General features: G+C 29.3%; 1 protein-coding gene across 16 annotated transcripts in view; it reads right to left on the minus strand.

Annotated features, from left to right (window-relative positions):
- Positions 1-1539: 1539 nt before the first annotated feature.
- gro (TLE family member transcriptional corepressor groucho) overlaps positions 1540-20649 on the minus strand; it is a 121261-nt gene continuing 102151 nt past the window's right edge. For 13 of the 16 annotated variants that reach the window (XM_089173322.1, XM_089173320.1, XM_089173319.1 and 10 more), the window contains exons 10-16: positions 9223-9276; positions 8848-9039; positions 8047-8289; positions 7789-7856; positions 7423-7698; positions 6738-7341; positions 1540-5975 (exon numbers count right to left, since the gene is read on the minus strand). In XM_089173322.1, coding sequence (XP_089029448.1) covers positions 5865-5975; positions 6738-7341; positions 7423-7698; positions 7789-7856; positions 8047-8289; positions 8848-9039; positions 9223-9276 — 1548 coding nt within the window. In that variant the 3' untranslated portion in view covers positions 1540-5864. The remainder of the gene's footprint in view (positions 5976-6737; positions 7342-7422; positions 7699-7788; positions 7857-8046; positions 8290-8847; positions 9040-9222; positions 9277-20649) is intronic. The other 3 variants (XM_015327492.2, XM_015327488.2, XM_089173328.1) reach the window with 2 other exon arrangements.

Here is a 20649-nt window from a genome sequence, read left to right on the forward strand (position 1 = left end):
TGAATCAAAACCTTCTGGTTTTTAATAAAATATAAATATAAATATTAATAAATAAATAAATAAATAAATGTAGTCCTGATAGAATTGAAAATTGAATCAAAACCTTCTGGTTTTTAATAAAATATAAAATATAAATATCACTATAAATAAATAAATAAATGTAGATTCGGGTAGAATTGAAAATTGAATCGAAACCTTCTGGTTTTTAATAAAATAGAATATAAATATTATCTATTATCATTTTGTGACGAATTTAATAATCACTGATGAATCATTTCAGATTGTAAAAAAATTGTTTAACAAAAATGGATTTGTTAAAATCCAATTTAACAAAATTGGATTTGAAAACAAACTTAGAAATAATTTTTAGATTAATAACGTAAAAACTTACGTTGACGATACGCAATTGGAAAGAAGCAAAATTATTAAACAAAAACGTTTATATCAATCGTATCACACGTCATCATATTATTATTATTATTATTATTATTATTATTATTATTATTAATATTATTATTATTGCTAGGGACACTGCTGTAAGAATAAGAAGACCAAAAAGAATCAGAATGATAAGAAGAAGAAGAAGAAGAATAAAAGGTTGGAATTGAAATATTTTTTTGCTATTCATCATAGTAAAACGTGTGTTAGTTGGTTGTTGTAATAATTGTTGATTCTGTTAATACTTGTGGTTTTTTTAATACATAATTCTTTTTTTATTTTTATCTTCTCATCATCTTCATCATATATATATACTTATCTTCTTTTGAATAATCAAGTGACTTGGATCATCACACAAATACAAAGTTTTACAATGTTGATTTTTATTGTTGCTGTTGTTGTTTCATTTCAATTTTTTCTTGTGTTGTTTCTTTTTCTTTCATTTAAATTATAATAATTATTATACATATACAAATTGTCTATTTGTCGATAGACCTAAATTCAAAACGTTTGATTTTAGATCATTTAGATCTAATTTAAAAGGAAACATTAAAAATACAAATTAAAAATGAAAGAATTCAATTAAAAACAAAATTATTATTTAACATTCAATCATATTAAAAAGTTTTTTTCTTCTTTTTTTTTTTCTCTTTTTTTTTTTCTTTTTAAGCAGGAACAGAGCACAAATATTATCAATTCGTTGAATTATTATTATTATTATTATTATTATTATTATTGAAGATTTTTCGTTAAAGTTTTGTCCAAAAAACCACAACCCCTTTCCTCCACCCCATTTCAAAGATCCCACACCCTATTTTCCCGCGTTTTTTTATTTTTAAATGTTAGCGAGTTTTACAAAGTAGAGAAATAATTCATCAGTTTTTTTTGTTTTTGCACAAAATTGTACTTTACATATTACATCAATATATATATATATATATATATATATATATATATATATATATATATATATATATATATATATGTATATATTAATGGATTTTATTTTTCTCTTCTTTCTCTTTTTGAGTGTGTGGTTTTCATTTTCTTTTATCAAAGTTTGTTTTTTCTTGCGTTTATCAGTAACTAACATCATCATCATTATTATTATCATTATAATCATCATTATTATTATTCATTATCATAATCATTATCATCATCATAATCATAATCATAATCATCATTGTTATAATCATCATTATCATCATCATTATTATTATCATCAAAGTTGGTTGGTATTTTGTACAAAGAGATTTGTCACACACTCATTCACGTTTTAAACGTATAAGTTTTTTTTGTATCATACACATACATACACACATACAACATACATACACACATACATACACATGTGCAGAGCCGATTAATACACCCCTACATTTCTTTTACCTTTTTCTTTCTTTTTTTTCTTTCTTTTATTTCTTACTTCATTCTCACCCATACACACATACATACAAACACACACACACACACGTCGCATGAAACACAAGTATTTTTTTTTTTTATACAAATTCGTTTGTTATTTTTTATAATCCATCATGTAAAAACTGATATAAGTAAATAATATTACTTTGTACATATACATAAAATGCATCTAATCACATAACTTTATGTACGTCTGTATTTTTGTATTATTAGGGTGGTTGTGTTGTGTGTATGAGTGATTATAAAAGTAAGTTTTAACTAGTTAACACTTTAATGGCCGCTAACACAACATGAGTCGGAATATTGGCCGTTATTTTATTTATAACTTTAATATATTTAAAATTAAATTTGTTTGTTAAATTGTTGTTTTTTGTTTTATATTAATTTTTTCGTTAATGACAATAAAGTTTATTTTACAATTATATCTTGTAAAATATTACCGGGCCTCTGATGACGTTTCACTGCGTACACGTGCCGCCATTAAAGTGTTAAGGGATGTACGAATTTAAAATCAATTGAAATTCTTTTCATTCGTGAGTGGTGATTTCAATGCGTGGGATTTAAAATTATTTTTTTTTGTTCTTTTTTTTTTGTTTTATTCTTTTCTATTATTATTATTATTATTATTATTATTTGTAAAATATCTGCAAAATAAATTTGATTATGGTGTAATAGATAATCTTAAATAATTTTAAATGAATTAAATGTAATAATTTTAAATGAAATTAAATTTTGATATGAAATAAAACATAAAAATACGAATAAAATGAAAAAGAAGACGAAAAATTAATTTTTCTTCGATTTGCAGAAACAATTGTTTTGTTTTATAAAATGAATGATAAATAAACAATTTAATAATTTAAATGAATTCAATTTTATATGACATAAAACATAAAAATACGAATAAAGTGAAAAAGAACAGGAAAAATTAATTTTTCTTCGATTTGCAGAAACAATTGTTTTGTTTTATAAAATGAATGATAAATAAACACGAATAATATTTCGATTCAACGATTATTTCAATTGATTATCGATTAGTATCATTTTAATATAAACAATCTTAAGATTATTTAATAGATTTCAAAAAAAATAAAATAAATTTAATTCATCATTTGACGAGAGCCCATTTCTTTCAAGTGTTTATTCGAATTTTGGATTCATGTATATATTATATATATATATATATATTTTTCTTTGAGGTTTGTTTACCTGGGCGCTCAGTCATATATATATATATAATATGATATCAATGATTAGGATGATAGCAAACTGTGTTTTTTATTTGTATATTTCATATTAGATAAATATGTCGTCGTTGAATGAAATTAATGAAAATAAATGTTGTTTTGAAAACAAAATTTAATCATTTATCTTCATCTATGATTTTGATGATCAAATATTGAACAATAAAATTAACCCCTTAAGCAGCACGCTCGAGTTTTAACTCGAGCGGCGTATTATTTTATATTTCTATGATTTTTTTACACACAAATATATAATAGAAAATTGAAAATAAGAAAGTGACGAGAGCAAAGAAAAAGAATCGTTTTTTTTTTTTTTTTTTTTTCGAAAAATGTTTATTCCGAAATAGTAATTCGACAAGAAAGATTAAAAAGTTGACGTACGTGTAACATTGCAATATTTGGCTCTTCTCTGCAATGTGAAACAAAATACAAAATTAACATAAAAATATTGATTATTTCTGTATTTTTTTTTTGAATTTTTTTTTTTGTCAAAACAATGTTCAAAACTATGTTTTTATGCAAGAAAAAAAAAAGAAAAATGATTTTTTTTTGGCCGTTTTTCTTTTTTCAAAATCAATACTGCTTAAGGGGTTAATAAAATATATTAATTTACAAAAATAAAGAAAATATTACTTTTACAGATACCTATTGTTATATAAAATTATTTTTATAAATTATTATTATTATCATTATTGTAACACATTGCGTATAAGTCAAAAGTATTCTTATGATTAATCATTCATCACTTTTATGCATTTTTTATACATTTAATCGAATCAAAAATAATTCGTAAACTTGTAATTAAATTACATTACATGTAAATCAAAATATCATTTAATTATATCAAGTTATACATATTTATGTATATATATATATTTACATGATAATGTTTGAACAATTTATTTCAAAAAATACTTTTAAGCATTTAATTAATCATTTTGACGAGTTTAAAAAAAAAATCCAGCACGTTAATTGACGTTAAAATACGCAATGTGTTAATTGTAAGATATATAATTATTAAAAATCATCGTAAAACAATTTTTACAACGAAATTTGTTTATTAACTTTTGAAAAGTTTAATGTGAAATTATTTCAAATTTATTCTTAGATTACAAATCCCTTATTTTCTTTTATTAAAATTGGCTTGACCGTTTGGGGCATATATATATATATATATATATATAAATTATATATATAAATAATATATATATAATAAATAATATATATATATATAAATTCATATATACAGAGTGTCTCAATAAAATAATCCAAGCAAAATTTTAACCAACATATAACTGTGTAAAAAATAAAAAATAAAAATAATTATAATCAAATATAATCAAATATTATATTGCATATTAATAATAGTTTTCTAATAATACAAATAATATTAAATTTTTAATTAGATTAATTAAATTATTAATTAATTTAATAAATCAAAAATTTCAAAGATTTACATACATATATGCATAACATTTTTTATTTTTACACGTAGTATATGTTAGTCAAATTGTCTGGAAAATATCATTGAGATATTCCGTAATATATATATATATATATATATCTTTCTCTCTCTCTCTCTCTCTCTCTCACTCATTCCTTCTCACTCTCTCCTTCTTTTAATAATTTTACGTATTTCTATATAAAATCATATATTCAACTTCACTCACAAGAATATGCTGTCATTCAAGTTTCTTTTTGTTGACTGTTGATTGGCTGTTGTAAATTTCACGGGGGGTGAGGGTAAACACGTATATCATTTTTGCAAAAAACAAAAAAATGACAAGAAACAATTCTAAAAACATAAAAAGGAATTTGAACATTTTATTAACACATTTTTTGTTTTTTTTTTATTTAATATTCTCGTCGTTGTGTGTACACGCGCGACAATTAGTCCATTTTCTAAGTGTGTATATAATAATAATAATAATAATAATAATAATAATAATAATAATAATAATAATAATAATCACACGCAACATTTGCATAAAAGATATATATATATATAGATATATATATCTTTTTCACACAGTTTTTTCGCGGTCACGCACACGGGTCATTTTATGTTTTTTCCTTATCTTTTATTAATATTATTTTTTATTGTTTTTTATTTATTTATTTATTTTTTTTTCTTATTTTGTTTGTTGTTATTAATTAATCTTTATTAATTTACGTTTCTCCATCATACACACACATTATCATCATCGTCATCATACATGAGAGAGACTTCGTATCACATAATATACCATCGAGTACAACTCCTTCTTTTTTTGTTGTTGTTTTTGTTTGTTATTGTTGTTGGTTGGGTTGTTTTGTTTAAACATTATTTCTATCGCAATATAGATTCTTATATATATATACACAGTATAGTAACAGTCTAGTTTTTTTCCTAAGGCTTCTAAAAACTTTCTCACTTGCGACTTGTTGTTGTGTGTGTGGTAATTTTTTTTTTTTTTTTAATATTTTTTTTCCTTCCTTGCTTTCGATTAGAGAAAGAATACAAATAGAAGAAGAAGAAGTAGAAGAAGAAGTAGAAGAACAGGTTAAGGTGATGGAAAAGGTGAGAAAGATGAAAAGGTTGATGTTCTTGTTGTTGTTGTTGTTGATAAAAAAGAAAAAAGGAAAGAAGAAGTCAAGAAGTCAACTAAAAAAGGGGGGGACAGTGGATGATACCCCGGTGTAGTTCGAGTGGTAACGAACGGGTGAACAAAATGTTTTAGGGGATTCTTCTATCTTGCCCGGCAGACATAAGTTTTCTTAGAAGTAAATCACTTCGTAGACAGTGGCCTTCTTGTCGCCGGATCCAGTCACAATGTATTTGTCGTCGGCAGAAATGTCGCAGCTCAGCACAGACGAGGATTCTTTCGACTGAAATAAAAAAGAAATAATACAAATAATAAGATAAAATAAATAAATGGTTTGTTGTTCTATCAAGAAGATTCTTTTAATCCTTTGAGTAGTATGGAAACACATATATAAGTTTGGTAAAAGTAACCAAAAAATGTGGGACAATGTATGTTTGTTAATATTAAATGACAAATAATGTAATATTTGATTATTTAAATTATTACATGATTATTAAACTTTAATTATATTACATATAATTTATTATTAGAATGTGAGGTTAGTAAAATATCAATAAATGAAAAAAAATACATAGATATTAATAATACAGTATTGCTTATTAAACAATTTAGGTTAGAATTACTCAAAACTCAAAGGATTGATTATTAAAATTATAATAATATTTTATGATAAATATAATAAAATAATATTTTTATAATAAACTTTATAAAAATATACTTAATTGTATTATATTAAATATATTTTAATAAATTAATTTATTATTAATATTATTAATTTGTATATAATAATATAAATATAATATTGTGAGTTGGCAAGTAAATGATTGCGGATTTTGTCGATAGGTGGCTTTTTAAAATCTGCAATATTTTAGTTACCAACCCAATATATTAGAATTTGAGATTAGTAAAATATCAATAAACAAAAGAAACCACACACCCTACTAATAAAATATTCCCTATAAAACACTTCAGATTAAGAGTACTCATCACTCAAAGGATTAATTTAATCAAAAAACCCCCCCCCAAAAAATAAAATAATACAAACTTGAAATATCGATGCCCCATAAGGTGTACGCCATGCGTTGAGTAAGTTGTCCTTGCCAGTGGAAACAAACCACTTGCCACACGATGCAAAACGTAACGAAAGTACGCAAGACTCGTGAAGATGTAATTGATATTTATCCAACTTTGTTGCATTAAGAACCTCGACGTTTGAATTTTCCATGCCGACCGCTAACCATTCACCGGTTGGACAATAACCCAATGAAAATATTTGAGATGTAAAATCGTGTTGTTGTAATTGTCTTCCTTCCCTAAGATCCCATGATCTTACGGTATTGTCAAGTCCCCCGGTCCAAAGTTTCGAGCCGTCTGCCGATATGTCTATGCAAGAAGCCCCGTCCGTGTGTCCTTGAAATTGTCTGACCAACGTTTGATTCTGAAGATCCCATACCGCGATATTACCGTCGCTACAACAACTGAAACAGACTTTGGAGTCTGGGGAGATGGCCAATGCGTAACAGGCTGGCGCTGAGGAGGTCAACTCGGCCTTGATCCTTGGCGTTGGGCTGGCCAGGTCCCAGATGCTCAGTTGACTTGCCTCACCGCCTACTATCAACGTTCTACCGTCTGGCAATAATTTAACCGACCTACGGATAATAACATTTCATTTCAATACAATTCTAATAAATATTTTAACTAATCATAAGTGAACAACAACTTTGACTGACCTGATGTAATTGTCGCGTTGCAAACAATCCAATTGCGAGACAGGTTTAGCGCTAATGTTGCTACCTTGACCAATGTCCCAGACTTTGACGCACCCTTTCCCACCGGTGTAAACGTATTTTGTTGGATTGGATATCGTGACCGCGCATACGACCTCACCGTGAGTCAATGTGTTAATTTGACGCGCGTGACGAGGTATACCTGGTCCAGTTAGTGCCTCCGCGGGGAAAGATACTGGTTGCAGTTGGCCCTCGCCGTTCATATGGAAGGAATATGCTCTGAGAACAATTAATAACACTCAATTAAAATAGTTTGCCAAAAATGAGTACATAACCTAAAAAAGGTCCAATTGGATGATGATTACGTACGGTTTGCCACCCGGAATGCTGTTCAATCCGTTACTCGAGGGTATCCTCACGTGACCGTCGAAACCGAGCTGCAAAAAAACAATCAACCTTGTGATTTATAAAATTAACAATTAAATTTATGGTTAGAATATTTGATGTTTTATTTAAACGAGATTCTATCAATTTTGTTTGTATAATTATTAATTATTTCAACCTCATACGTTTTGTTTTGGTAAAAAACAAATAACAAAACAACTGATTGGAAGGTAATGAATTTACGAGATTGATGGGATCGAAAGTCACCATGGATGGTCTGGCGTAGGGCAAGTTGTTGTAGGGCGAGGGCGACTGCGACGGCTCATTGCCGCGGGATGGCAAGCCCTGATAACCCTGTGGTGGCGTTTGCTGCGACGATGGCGGATGATAGACCCGCGATGCCAAGGGCCCAGGGATGCCGCCCATAGTTGGCGTACAACTGCGCGAGCCCCTCGCCGCCGCCACAGGTGTACCCGGTTTGTCGACCTGTATATCGTTAGTTCCCGCCATATTCTTTTTTTTTGTTATTATCTTTATTCAATATACAATTAGATAATAATGCAATAAAAAGAAACCAGCGTATTTCTTCAGTTATTTATGAACTTTTATCCAGTCGATTTGTATTTTTTAGGTTATGTTTCATTATCACGTTTTTAAAAAAAACCTTTTCGTTACGATCATTAATCAGTGCTCGTAATGAAAAGGTTAAATATAAAATTGTTCATAATTTTATAACAACGTATTAATAAAACATCCTGAAATTCATTTCGATATTTAATTTTTAATAATATATATGTATACATATATATAGCAAAGAGATAACCGGCTTTCTTTAATTTCTGGTGACGATCCAACGCGATGCTCGAATTAATTTGACCAACCGGAAACTAAAAATTGTAACTAGTGATAAATTTGAATTTTTATTTTAAGTGAATATCAAAGTTAGTTCTTTTGTTTGATATTATTGTTGATTTACTATTTTCATTTAGTAGAATCTCGCCTCGTAATCGTCACCGAATAAGCTTGCTCTCCGCAAGATCTTACATCTTTACTTTTCAGAGACGGCGTACTACGAGCGGAAGAACTTCCGCTTCGAGAAGGTGGTCTGTCCTTGACTGACGTTGAACCTACTCCCGATGCTGGTCCTCCAATATGGCCAGGTGCACCATGCTTTTCCAGGGTACCATTTTCTCGTGGATCCGAATGTTCCCCATTCGCATGTGGTGATGATCCTTCCTACATATTTTTTGTTTAAATTAAATTATTTATGTTTTTTTTTTGGGAAATTTTATTTAAACTATAACACATCTACGTTTATTGGAATTGTTTGAGGTAAAAAGAACAAGAAAGAACTGAAATATTTTAGGAATCTTTTTTTAAATGAAAAAATTTCAAGAAAATTTATTTATATGAACGTACCTCGTTCGCTACGTCAACGACCAAGTCTTGATCACTTTTCTCCCCGTCGCTATCCTGAAAAAAAGAAAATAACAAAAAGTTTAATTAAAAGAAACAAAAAACAAAAAAACATAGAAATAAAGAGAATCACAATACTAGGATAAACAAAAAAAAGAAAAATTTCATCAGAACGAGCCCTAATATGGGTCGATCGTTCATACGTGACATTTTCAGGGCTGACAATAAGTACGGGGGTTGTTGATCGTAATATACAGAAGGGTGTTTACAACTCTGACAACTCGTATAGCAGTCACTCTTACATATGGGTTCCCCTATTATGGGTTTGCTAGTAACGAAAGGGTTGATATTAATACATTAATGTCAAAATTATAGAAAGTCCATCATAGTGATATGTAAACATATATGTGTGTGTGTGTATGTGTGTATTTATGATGTATGTATATGTATGTATAAATGAAAGGGTTTTTGAAAGTGTTGGTAACGTCTACGCGAATGACACGACCTAGATTAAGTCGAATGTGGATGAAGTGGGGATGAAGTGGGTGGTATAGTGGGAGTTAGGGGTTGGTAAAGGGGGTAAGAAGAGAGATGACACACACAGTGGCATTTCCTTCGTAGAATGCATTATTAATTTCGATACTCGTTTCTAAGGTACATCTCGGCGCGTTCTGATTGCGCGTTAAGTTAATGGGTAAAGCATCTCGTAACGTGTGACAGAGAAAGAGATACACATACAGATAAATATACAGACAGATATATATATATATACAGACAGACAGACAGATAGATAGATAGATAGATAGATAGATAGATACACAGTTTGTGTATATGCATCGTATAGTAATACCTAACAGCATGCATGGTGCGTCCTCAGTTTGCTGCGTCTAAAGCTAGCTAGCTAGCTACTCGTTGAATTTACAAGGGCCTTGCAAGTCGAAAGTGCTTTCGTAATCAAAAGCTTTAGCTAGCTAGATAGCTAGATAGCTAGATAGCTAGGTAGGTAGGTTGGTAGCTTAATATCTAGCTGGATAAAACAAACGACTATTATTCGATTTATCCTGTTCAATAAGTTTTTATTTTTTTTATTTTTTTTTCTAGATACTTTGGATAAAAAGTTAGCATAAGAATAATAAAAAAGAGGTTAGTATTCTAAGTATTATTACGATTTTATTTTATTTATTTTTTTGTCTATATATTTTGGATAAAATTCTATCTATAAGAATAATAAAAGAGGTTAGGTTTCGAAAATAGAATTAAAAGGAAAAAATAATGGAAAGATACAATTCTAATTGTAAGTATTATTAGTATTATTATATTTATTTTTTATTTATATACTTTGAATAAAAATCTATACATCAGAATAAAAAAAGAGGTTATGTTTCCAAAATAGAATTAAAAATAACAAATAATTGAAAAAACTAATTCTATTTGCAAGTATTATCAGTATAATTGTCAAATAATCAGTCAAATAATTGAAACGAACAATTTCTAGTATTATTCTGATTATTATTATTATTATTATTAAATATTCTTTTATGCTGGTGTAAAGTGAAAACTCATAGAAAGAGAGGAATGATGATTAAGATTAAAAGCAGTAAAAAAAAAAAAATAAAAGAAAGAAATGAGAGGGTTGATATGATGTGAAGATAGATACTGGGGATAGACGTGAGTGGGAATGAGGGAAAGGAAAGGGGAAGGGAAAGGAAGGGATGAAGGGAAGGTTTAGAACGAACGATTAGCTCGGGTTATAGGAATCGTAATTGCGAAGCGATATGGTTATTGAGGGTAAAAAGGGAAAAGGGAATGAAGGTGGCGAGATTGTTGGTGGTGAGTAGTAGTAGTAGTAATAGTAATACTAGTAGTAGTAGGGAGAAGAATGAAGAGGATAGAATTGAGGAAGAGGAAAACGAGGATGATGACGATGAAAAGAAGAAGAGAAGAAGAGAAGAAGAAGAAGAAGAAGAAGAAAGAGAGAAAAGGGCAAGAGAGGGGAAGTGGAGGGTGGGGTTAGTAAAGGAATAAGAGTTGGAAAAGTGAAGAGAGTTAGAGGGTTAGGTTAGGGGGTGAAGAGTAGGTAGGAGGAGGAGGAAAGTCCGTTCGAGCTGCCAGGGACAAGCAATAAATTTGTGTACGGACGATGAGTCTCGGGGTAAATAGAAGGCAAAGTGTGGTGGTGGTGGTATTGATTTCAGTGGTATTACTCGGCCGATGGAGGAGAGTGGCCAGGAATGGGGGAAGGGGAGACGAAGAAAGAGAAACGGTGGCGGTGGGAAGATGAGGAGGAGGAGGAGGAGGAAGAAGAAGAGGGTGTCTTCCACCCCTTAACCTGCTCGTTCTAGCGTTAAATATGATACAAATGTTATCATCCCTTCTATTCCGTATCCCCACCACTTAAAACTCGGGTTTTCCTCGGCACGAATCTACAACCACCACCTACTACTACTACTACTAGTGCAAATACTACTACTACTATTACTAGAACACTTCAATGTTACTATGACTGGTAGTATAGCAGGGATGCTACTATTACTATTACTACTACTACTACTATTTTGAAGAGTATCGCCCAGTATAAAGGTACCACACTACCACTAGCCCAACAACCTTCCCCTTAGGCAGCTTCTTCTTCCCTCGTTTAACCCGACGCAACGGGGATGACGGTATTAAGGGCAGCTCTATTATTCGACCGCCCAACCACTCGACTCTTCGCCTCGAGAATCCTCGAATTTCTCTTTTTCCTTTTTTTTTTCTCTTCTACTAGTTCGCGTCATCCTCCCTTTCTCTCTCTCTCTTTCTCTCTTTCATCCCTTCTTTTTTATATATATATATATGTATATATATATATTTCTTTCTTTCTCTTTCGTCTCTCATCTTCTCGCTGTTCCAACGTTCTTTTATTTACTTCTACTTTTTCTCGAGCACATACACGTAACACACACACATACACATATACATTATTCTCACTGTCGAGTTTTTCTCTTACAACACTATGAGGGGTGGGATGGTGGAGGAGGAGGAGGTTTCCATCCCTTTTCCTTCCTTCAAACCTCTCGATGGATCTTTTGTAAACAAACGCTCGGCGCGCGAGAGGCTAAGAGGAATCGAACGATCTTCGAACTCTGCTACTACTCTTTCTCTCCTTTCTCTTCGAACCCCCTCCTCATCGTCGTCATCACCCCCTTTCACCACCAACCCCTCTTACTCTTATACTTTTCTTTCTTATCTTTTCTCTGTCATTTTTCTTATTCTTACCTTAGAGTTCTTTTATTTGTGAGGGGTTGGGGAGTGAGAAGAATAAAAATACAAACCACACACACACACATATTTAGGTATCTTGTTAAAATGTGTGAGAGTACAAAATGCGACGGTAATTAAGAGTATTATCTGTTAGTGAAATCTTTGCAGTATCAAAGTGAGAAACATGAAATTCTTCTTTCTTTCTCTTTCTTTTTCTTGTAAACCTGGTTGGTTCAATATAAACCCTAAGAAAGGAGAAGAATCGTTCTTGCGTGTACGATAAGATTTGCGAGGTACTTTAGGAAACAACTCGTCCAAAAAAAATAAATATATATATATATATATATATATATATATATATATATATATATATATATATTGCGAAGAAGATTAAATATGCGATAGTGAGGCCCTTTATTTATCTGCCTACCTTAGTACCTTCCAAGAATGATGATAAGGGTTAACCATTGCACTGATAGTAACAAAGTATTACAAATTTTACTTTGTACAAGTGTGAAAGAGATTAATGATCTGTTAATGTTATTATTATTATTATTATTATTATTAGAAAAAGTCCTTTGATATTACTGCTAGTATTCTTTTAGTTACTTTTCTTTTATTATTGCTACAACTGTTGCATTTATTACTTTCTTACTATTATTGGTTTTATTACTAGCACTATAATCTCAACCATTATTAAATTACTAACATTATTGTTAGTATAATTATAACAAATACTTTTGATATTACTACAACTACTATTACATTTTTAATTATTTTTATTAACACTACTACTACTACTACTACCACAGTTATATCTATTACTTTCTTAGTATTATCTTTGTTATTACTATCACTATAATCTCTACCATCATTGATCTAGTAACATTATTATTACTATAATTATAACAAATAATTTTGATATTACTACTACTACTACTATCAATGTTATATCTATTATTTTCTTACTATTAATGTTGTTATTACTACCACTATATAATCACTACTATCACTACTGTAATCATTGATCTACTAACATTATAATTACTATAATTATAACAAATACTTTTAATATTACTAAATTATAACAAATACTTTTAATTTTAATATTACTATGACTACTACTACTACCACTGTTATATTTATTACATTTTTACTATTATCATTATTATTAATACAACTATATAATCACTATACTACTACTAGAGTCATTACCATTACTGTTACAAATACTTTTACTACTACTACTACTTCTATCACATTTTAAATCCTTTTGATTAAAACTACTACTACTACTACTACTGTTATATCTATTACATTTTTACTATTATCATTGTTATTACTACAACTATATAATCACTACTACTACTACAATCATTACCATTACTATTACAAACACTTTTACTACTACTACTACTATTCCAAGTAAAACTAGTTATATTACAATAACTACTACTATTACTATCTTCATTCCTTTTGTGTTTCGCAGCAGAAGCGCTGGTGAAAACGTATTAAAGCGATTATCTCGGATGAAGAAGATATAGTGGTGAGGGTTGAGCATAGGAAAAGGGGGTAAAGGTGGAGGTGTAGGTGTAGGTGTAGGTGAAAGAAGAAGGAAAAGAGAAAGAGAGAAAGAGAAAGAGAAAGAGGGTAAAGAGGAGAGAGGGTGGACGTTGACGAAAGGCTGGAAGGTTGGGGGGGTTCTTCTTGACGGCAAAAACGGGTTGTAGACACGGAGAACAATGGAGATAGGAACGAGCTTTCTGGAGTGAGGGGAAATAATGAAAAGTGCTCGCGATAACGCGCCTGTGTCGTATTAAAGTACGGCAAAACCACCACCATAATATATATATATCTATATATAAATAGTAGGAACATAAATATATATAATATAGTTTAAAATACATTTAGTAACAATAATAGGGTGGTAGTATTATATATATTATATAATACTAGTATTATAGAGTAGATAGTATTATTTATATATATAATATAGTTAAAAAAATATATATCAAAAATAATAAGTGGGTAGTATAATATATTAATATATATAATACTAATATTATAGTAGGTAATATTATATATACAAATAATAGTTATATAAATATATAGTAAAATAATAGGGTGATAGTATCAAACTTGATCAACGTAGTACAATTATATTTCTGCAATTCTTCGTTGCTTGAAATAAAGTATTATACTAGGTTATAATATATTATATATTATATAATACTAGTATTATAGAGTAGATAGTATTATTTATATATATTATATATAATATATAATATAATAATATAATAATATATTAATAATACTACCTCCTATAATATAATACTAGTATTATATACTTTCCTTGTGTAGACTTTTGTAGGTTATATTATATATATATATATATATATATATATATAAATAGTAGGAAGATATAAATATATATCATAGTTAAAAAAATATATATCAAAAATATTAAGTGGATAGTATAATATATTAATATATATAATACTAATATTATAGTAGGTAATATTATATATACAAATAGTAGTTATATAAATATATAGTAAAATAATAGGGTGATAGTATCAAACTTGATCAACGTAGTATAATTATATATTTGCAATTCTTCGTTGCTTGAAATAAAGTATTATACTAGGTAGTAATATATATTATATATAATATATATATATAAATAGTAGGAAGATAAATATATAATAAAAATAATAACTATCTTGATCAACGTAGTACAATTATATTTTCACGATTTTTCGTTGTTAGAAATGAAGAAAATGATGGAACTCGTTCGAAGATTAAAACACGAGAGAAATTTGGTGGTATGTAGTTATAGGTGGTAGTAGTAGTAATAGTGGTGGTGGTGGTGTTGGTAGTGGTGGTTTTGTGGGGATGAAAAGAAGACTTTTTGCAACGTTTAACTTGGGTCGCGGTGGTTTCGTTGGTTTCTGACGTTCTTCTCGTATGAAAACTCAGTAAAAAAATAAAGCAAAAATAAAAAAACAGATTGAACGGTTTCTCGTAGGACAAGACAATGAAAAAGGGTTAGGTGTGCATGAGGGTGGTGGGATGAGAAGGGTTTGATAAAAACGTGATACAACAACAACAAGCATAGGAAAATGACAACGACATGTATGGGGGAAACACCAACATCAACAGCAGTAGCAGCAGCTTGGAAAAGGATTTAGGAGAAATGCGTTTCTATCACGGAGTTAGGTGGAAAGAAAGAAAAAAAAAAAATAAAAGAAATAAAATAAAAAAGGAAAATAAAACGGGGAGAAAAGGAGGGAAGAAAACGGTTCGTATGAAAATGTAATTAGGGGAAACGCGTGGAAGCGCTCGACTCATCCGCGGGGCCTCGACCTTTTTTTTCTTTTTTTTCTTCTTTTTCTTTAACTTCCTCCTTTCACTTCCACCCTCATCCCTCATCCTAGTGTTTTTTTCTCATTCTAGGGATTCTCGGTATTCTCACATTCATTCTCTCTCTCTCTCTCTTACTTTCTTTTTCTTTTTCTTGTAATAAATTTGTTAATTTGTTTTATTTATTAATTTGTTAATTTTTAGATATATGTTAATACATTTATTATTAAATATAAATATGTTTTATATTTATTTTTATTTTTAAGATGTTCATTTAATTAATAATTAATTTGTTATATAGTATTTTAGGTGTATTTCTTTTTCATTTTTCTTGTAATAAATTTGTTAATAATTAATTTGTTTATTTGTTAATTTTTATATGTTTTAATATATTAATTAATAATTAATTTATTATAGAATTCTGAGTGTATTTAATTTTGTTGATAGATTGTTGCAACAAATGATAAATCGTCATTTCTTTTTATACAATATTTTTACTTTTCTTTTTTTATTTTATCAAACAAGTTTCATGAAAAGGGATTGCGATGGGATACTCTGTGACCCTTTGAGAATCATTCTTATTGGTTAATACTTTTCATTTATTTCTTTAGGATTTTGTTTATCTTAACTTAATGTCCCTTATTACTTTTTATATTATACCATTATCATATTTGTGAGATAAAAAAAAGAAAAATATTATAGGAGAGGAAAAACAAATAGACGAAGAAAGGAATAAGATAGATAACGATAATCGAATCTCGTTTGATCTTATCGATCAGTATTTCCCTCTCTTTTTTCTCTCTCTCTCTCTCTCTCACTTTCTTTTTATTTTATTATTTTTTTTTCTTTTATTGTTAGGAAAAATCTGAAATCGTCCAAGCCACCTACCCCTAGCACCCGAGTCTGTAATTTGAATTTCATAGCTTTGGGGAGGTTAAAAAATCGCAAAAGAAAAAAGAAAAAAGAAAACGGAAAAAAAGGATGAAAAAAGAGAAGGGAGAATGGGATAAAGATAAAGAGATAGAAAGCTTTATCGTCGTTTTATCTTTTCTACTACAGCAAAAAAAAAAAGAATTATTATTTTAGTCGTTGGAAACGTTTAAGTTTGTAGATGCATTTTATGTTATAAGAACAAGTAGAAGAAGAAAAACAAAAAGAACAAGAAGTAGAAGAAGAATGAAAAGGAGTAAAAGTAGAAGAAGTAGAAAAAGAAGTAGAAGAAGTAGAAGAGTAGAAAAAGAGGAAGTAGAAGAAACTTGGTATATGTTATAAAAGAACAAGAAAGAAGAACAAGAAGAACAAGAATAAGAAGAAGTAGAAGTAAAAGAAGTTAAAGAAATAAAAGAAAAAGTAGAAAGAGTAGAAGAAATAAAAGAAGAAGTAGAAGAAGTAGAGGAAGAAGTAAAAGAAGTAGAAGTAGTAAAAGAAGAAGTAGAAAGAGTAGAAGAAATAAAAGAAGAAGTAGAAGAAGTAGAGGAAGAAGTAAAAGAAGTAGAAGTAGTAAAAGAAGAAGTAGAAAGAGTAGAAGAAATAAAAGAAGAAGTAGAAGAAGAATAATAAAAAGAAGTAGAAGACATAGAAGAAGTAGAAGAAGTAGAGGAAGAAGTAAAAGAAGTAGAAGAAGAACAAGAAGTAGAAAAAGAAGAAGAAGTAGAAGAAGTAGAAGAAGTTTGGTACATGTTATAGAAGAACAAGAAAGAAGAACAAGAATAAGAATAAGAATAAAAAGAATTAGAAAAAGAAGAAGTAGAAGAAGTAAAGGAAGCTTGGTATATGTTATAAAAGGACAAGGAAGAAGAACAAGAAGAAGAACAAGAAGAAGAACAAGAATAAGAAGCAGAATAAAAAGAAGTAGAAGAGAAGTAGAAGTAGAAGAAATAGAAGAAGCTTGGTATATGTTACAGAAGAACAAGGAAGAAGAACAATGAAGAAGAACAAGAAAACCAAGAAGAAGAATAAAAAGAATTAGAAGTAGAAGAAGACACAGAAGAAGAAGAAGAAGAAGTAGAAGAGAAGTAGAAGAAGTTTGATGCATTACACCTTTCGCACTTTTCAATGTATGGTGACAGTAGAAGAGAATATAAGCAAAAGAAGTAAAAGTAGAAGAAGACACAGAAGAAGAAGAAGTAGAAGAAGAAGTAGAAGAAGTTTGATACATTATACCTTTCGTACTTTTCAATGTATGGTGAGAATAGAAGAGAATAATATACAAGAGAGAATAGAAGAGAGTACAAGTAAATAGAAAAGTATTAGAGAACTAGAAAGAGAAAAACAGAAAGAGAGGGAGAAAATGAATGAGAGTGGGACTACTACTATGAGGAGAAGATTTCGTGAAAGAGAGAGAAAGAGAGAGAGAGAGAGAGAGAGAGAGAGAGAGAGAGAGCAAGTGTCTCTGTAATTTAACTTTTACGACGTTCCGTGTCATTTCTATTCTAGCGGTCGTCGAGCTGTATTACAGTAACCGGGGATTCGTCTCAAATTGCTTTTATACACATCTTTCCAAATACATTTATATATATATATATTATTTAAAACCATTAATAACAATTTATATTTTCTTTTGATTTAGAAAATGATTTAAAGATTGCATTTAATGTACTTTTCATCACATGTTTTTTTAAACGATAAATCCCATAAGATTATTGTCGTTTATTTGGTTAAAAAAAAAAAACAAACAATTAAAATACACCCATCAACTTAGTTGATATTACTTAATTTAATAAATATCCCTTTTTAAGTATTTTAATCCTTTGATTGCTAAATACTTTTATCTAAAATGTTTATTAGGAACGAAATAATTTATTATTAACCAGATTTTTTAATAATAAATAATATTTAATAATTAAAATTTGTATTTCTGTGAATAGAATTTAATTTAATTAATAGAAACGTAAGATTAGTTTACATTAATATTAACAAATAAGTATATGCTTCGAACGATAAGGTTAGTAATTTTTACCAAACGTATATATGCGTCCACAGCACTTAAAGGATTAAATAAAAACTAGATAAGATAAACTTGGTAAGAAATGTACTTGTCATGACATGTTTTTTCTTGGTATACAAAGTTTTAATGTTAATTAATTTATTCAATAAATTCCGTAAGATTATTATCGTTTATTTGGTTAGAAAAAAAAATTAAAATGCACCCATCAACTTATTGGACAATTTAATAAATATCCCTTTAAAGTATTATAAATAAAAACTAGATAAGATAAACATGGTAAGAGAAAATAAAACAGAAACAAAAAAAAATGTAAAATAAAAAAAAAAAAAAAAAAAAATATGAAAAGAAATTGAAGATAGCAGATAAAAAGAAGGGAAGAAAAGGGAGAATAAAATAAAAAAAAAAAAAAAAGGAAAAAAGAAGATTTGCGCTTTGGAAACTCTTTCCGAGTTTTTCACTGGAAAAGAAGGGAGAGGTAAAAAGAAAAAAAAATAAAAAGAAGGGTGGAACGACTTTTCGATAGATCGTCTCCTAGCTATCGGATGCACTCGACGTTCGTCTTCCGTTTGTCCTCCCCTTTTACCACCCTTTTACAAAACCCAACTCAACCCAACTCAACCGAACTCAACCCAACTCAACCGAACTCAACCCAACTCAAGCCAACCTAACCTAACCTAACTCACAGTCCGCTTATGTTCGCGGTCGAAAAGCTCTTTCTCTTTCTAGGAATGATCCTTTCTTTTATCCCTTTTCTTCACCAAGACTCTGGTGATTCTTTTATCGCTCGTAAACGCGTTCTCCAAACCATCCCCATTCCCATCCTCCATCCCCGATCCCCCATCCCTCATCCTCCATAGCCCATTCTAAACCCCCTCCCCTACACCATTTTACGTTCTTTCTTTACTTTTTTTTATTTTTTTTTTTTACTTCATCTGACTTAGAAACGAAAATTGGGATGGTCGAGATACGAAAAGTAAGAGAAAAAATGAATGGATGTATGAATGAATGAATAAAAGGAAAAAGAAGAAGAAGAAGAAGAAAACAAAGTGCAAGAAGAAGAATTGTTTTTATTTCTAATCGTTTTCTGAAAAATTATTCAATAAAATAAATTATAACAAAACGCATTAGATGATTATAAATACGTGTATATAAAAAAGAAAAAAAAAGAAAAAAACAAAAAGAAAGAAGAAGGTGTATGAGATTTCATGAAAAAAGAAGAAGAAGAAGAAGAAGAAGAAAAAGTAGAAAATAATCTTAAAAGAATGTTAATTATTCCTTTTTACCTGTACGCGCTACGAACGAAATATAAAAAGTTTTCAAAGGATGCGAAAGAGTGAAGGAAAAAAAAATTAGAGTAAAAAAACCTAAAAAAACTAAAAAAAAATAAAAAAAGAAAGGGTGAAAAACTTGGGGATAGTGTGGATGGTTTTGAATGCGAGTAAGAAGAAGAGTAAGATAGAAAATGAAAGAAAATAAAAAGAAGGGGATGATAAAAAGAAAATAATCAAAAGAAGAAGAAGAAGAAGAAGAAGAAGCACAAGAAAAAAAAGAAGAAAGAGAAGAAGAAGAAGAAGAAGAAGCACAAGAAAAAAAGAAGAAAGAGAAGAAGAAGAAGAAGAAGAAGCGTTATTTGAAAATGCACGTAAAAGAGAGAATGAGAGAGAGGGAGAGAGAGAGAGGGGAGAGAGAGAGAGAGAGAGAGGTATAACGAGTACGGATAGGGTCGCAAAGGTGTCTCGGCAAGAAATAAAAGAACGGTGTGTAGAAGGTGCAAGTAACGTGAGTGGTAGTAGTATTAGTAGTGCACTGAAGAGAAAAGAGAAGAGCAAAGAGAAGAGAAGACGAAGAAGGATGAGGAGTAGGAGGAGGATGGGAAGAAG

Source organism: Polistes dominula, unplaced genomic scaffold, assembly GCF_049000335.1.
Source record: "Polistes dominula isolate Pdom_NZ unplaced genomic scaffold, Pdom_raw_medaka scaffold_35, whole genome shotgun sequence".
NCBI lineage: Eukaryota > Metazoa > Arthropoda > Insecta > Hymenoptera > Vespidae > Polistes > Polistes dominula.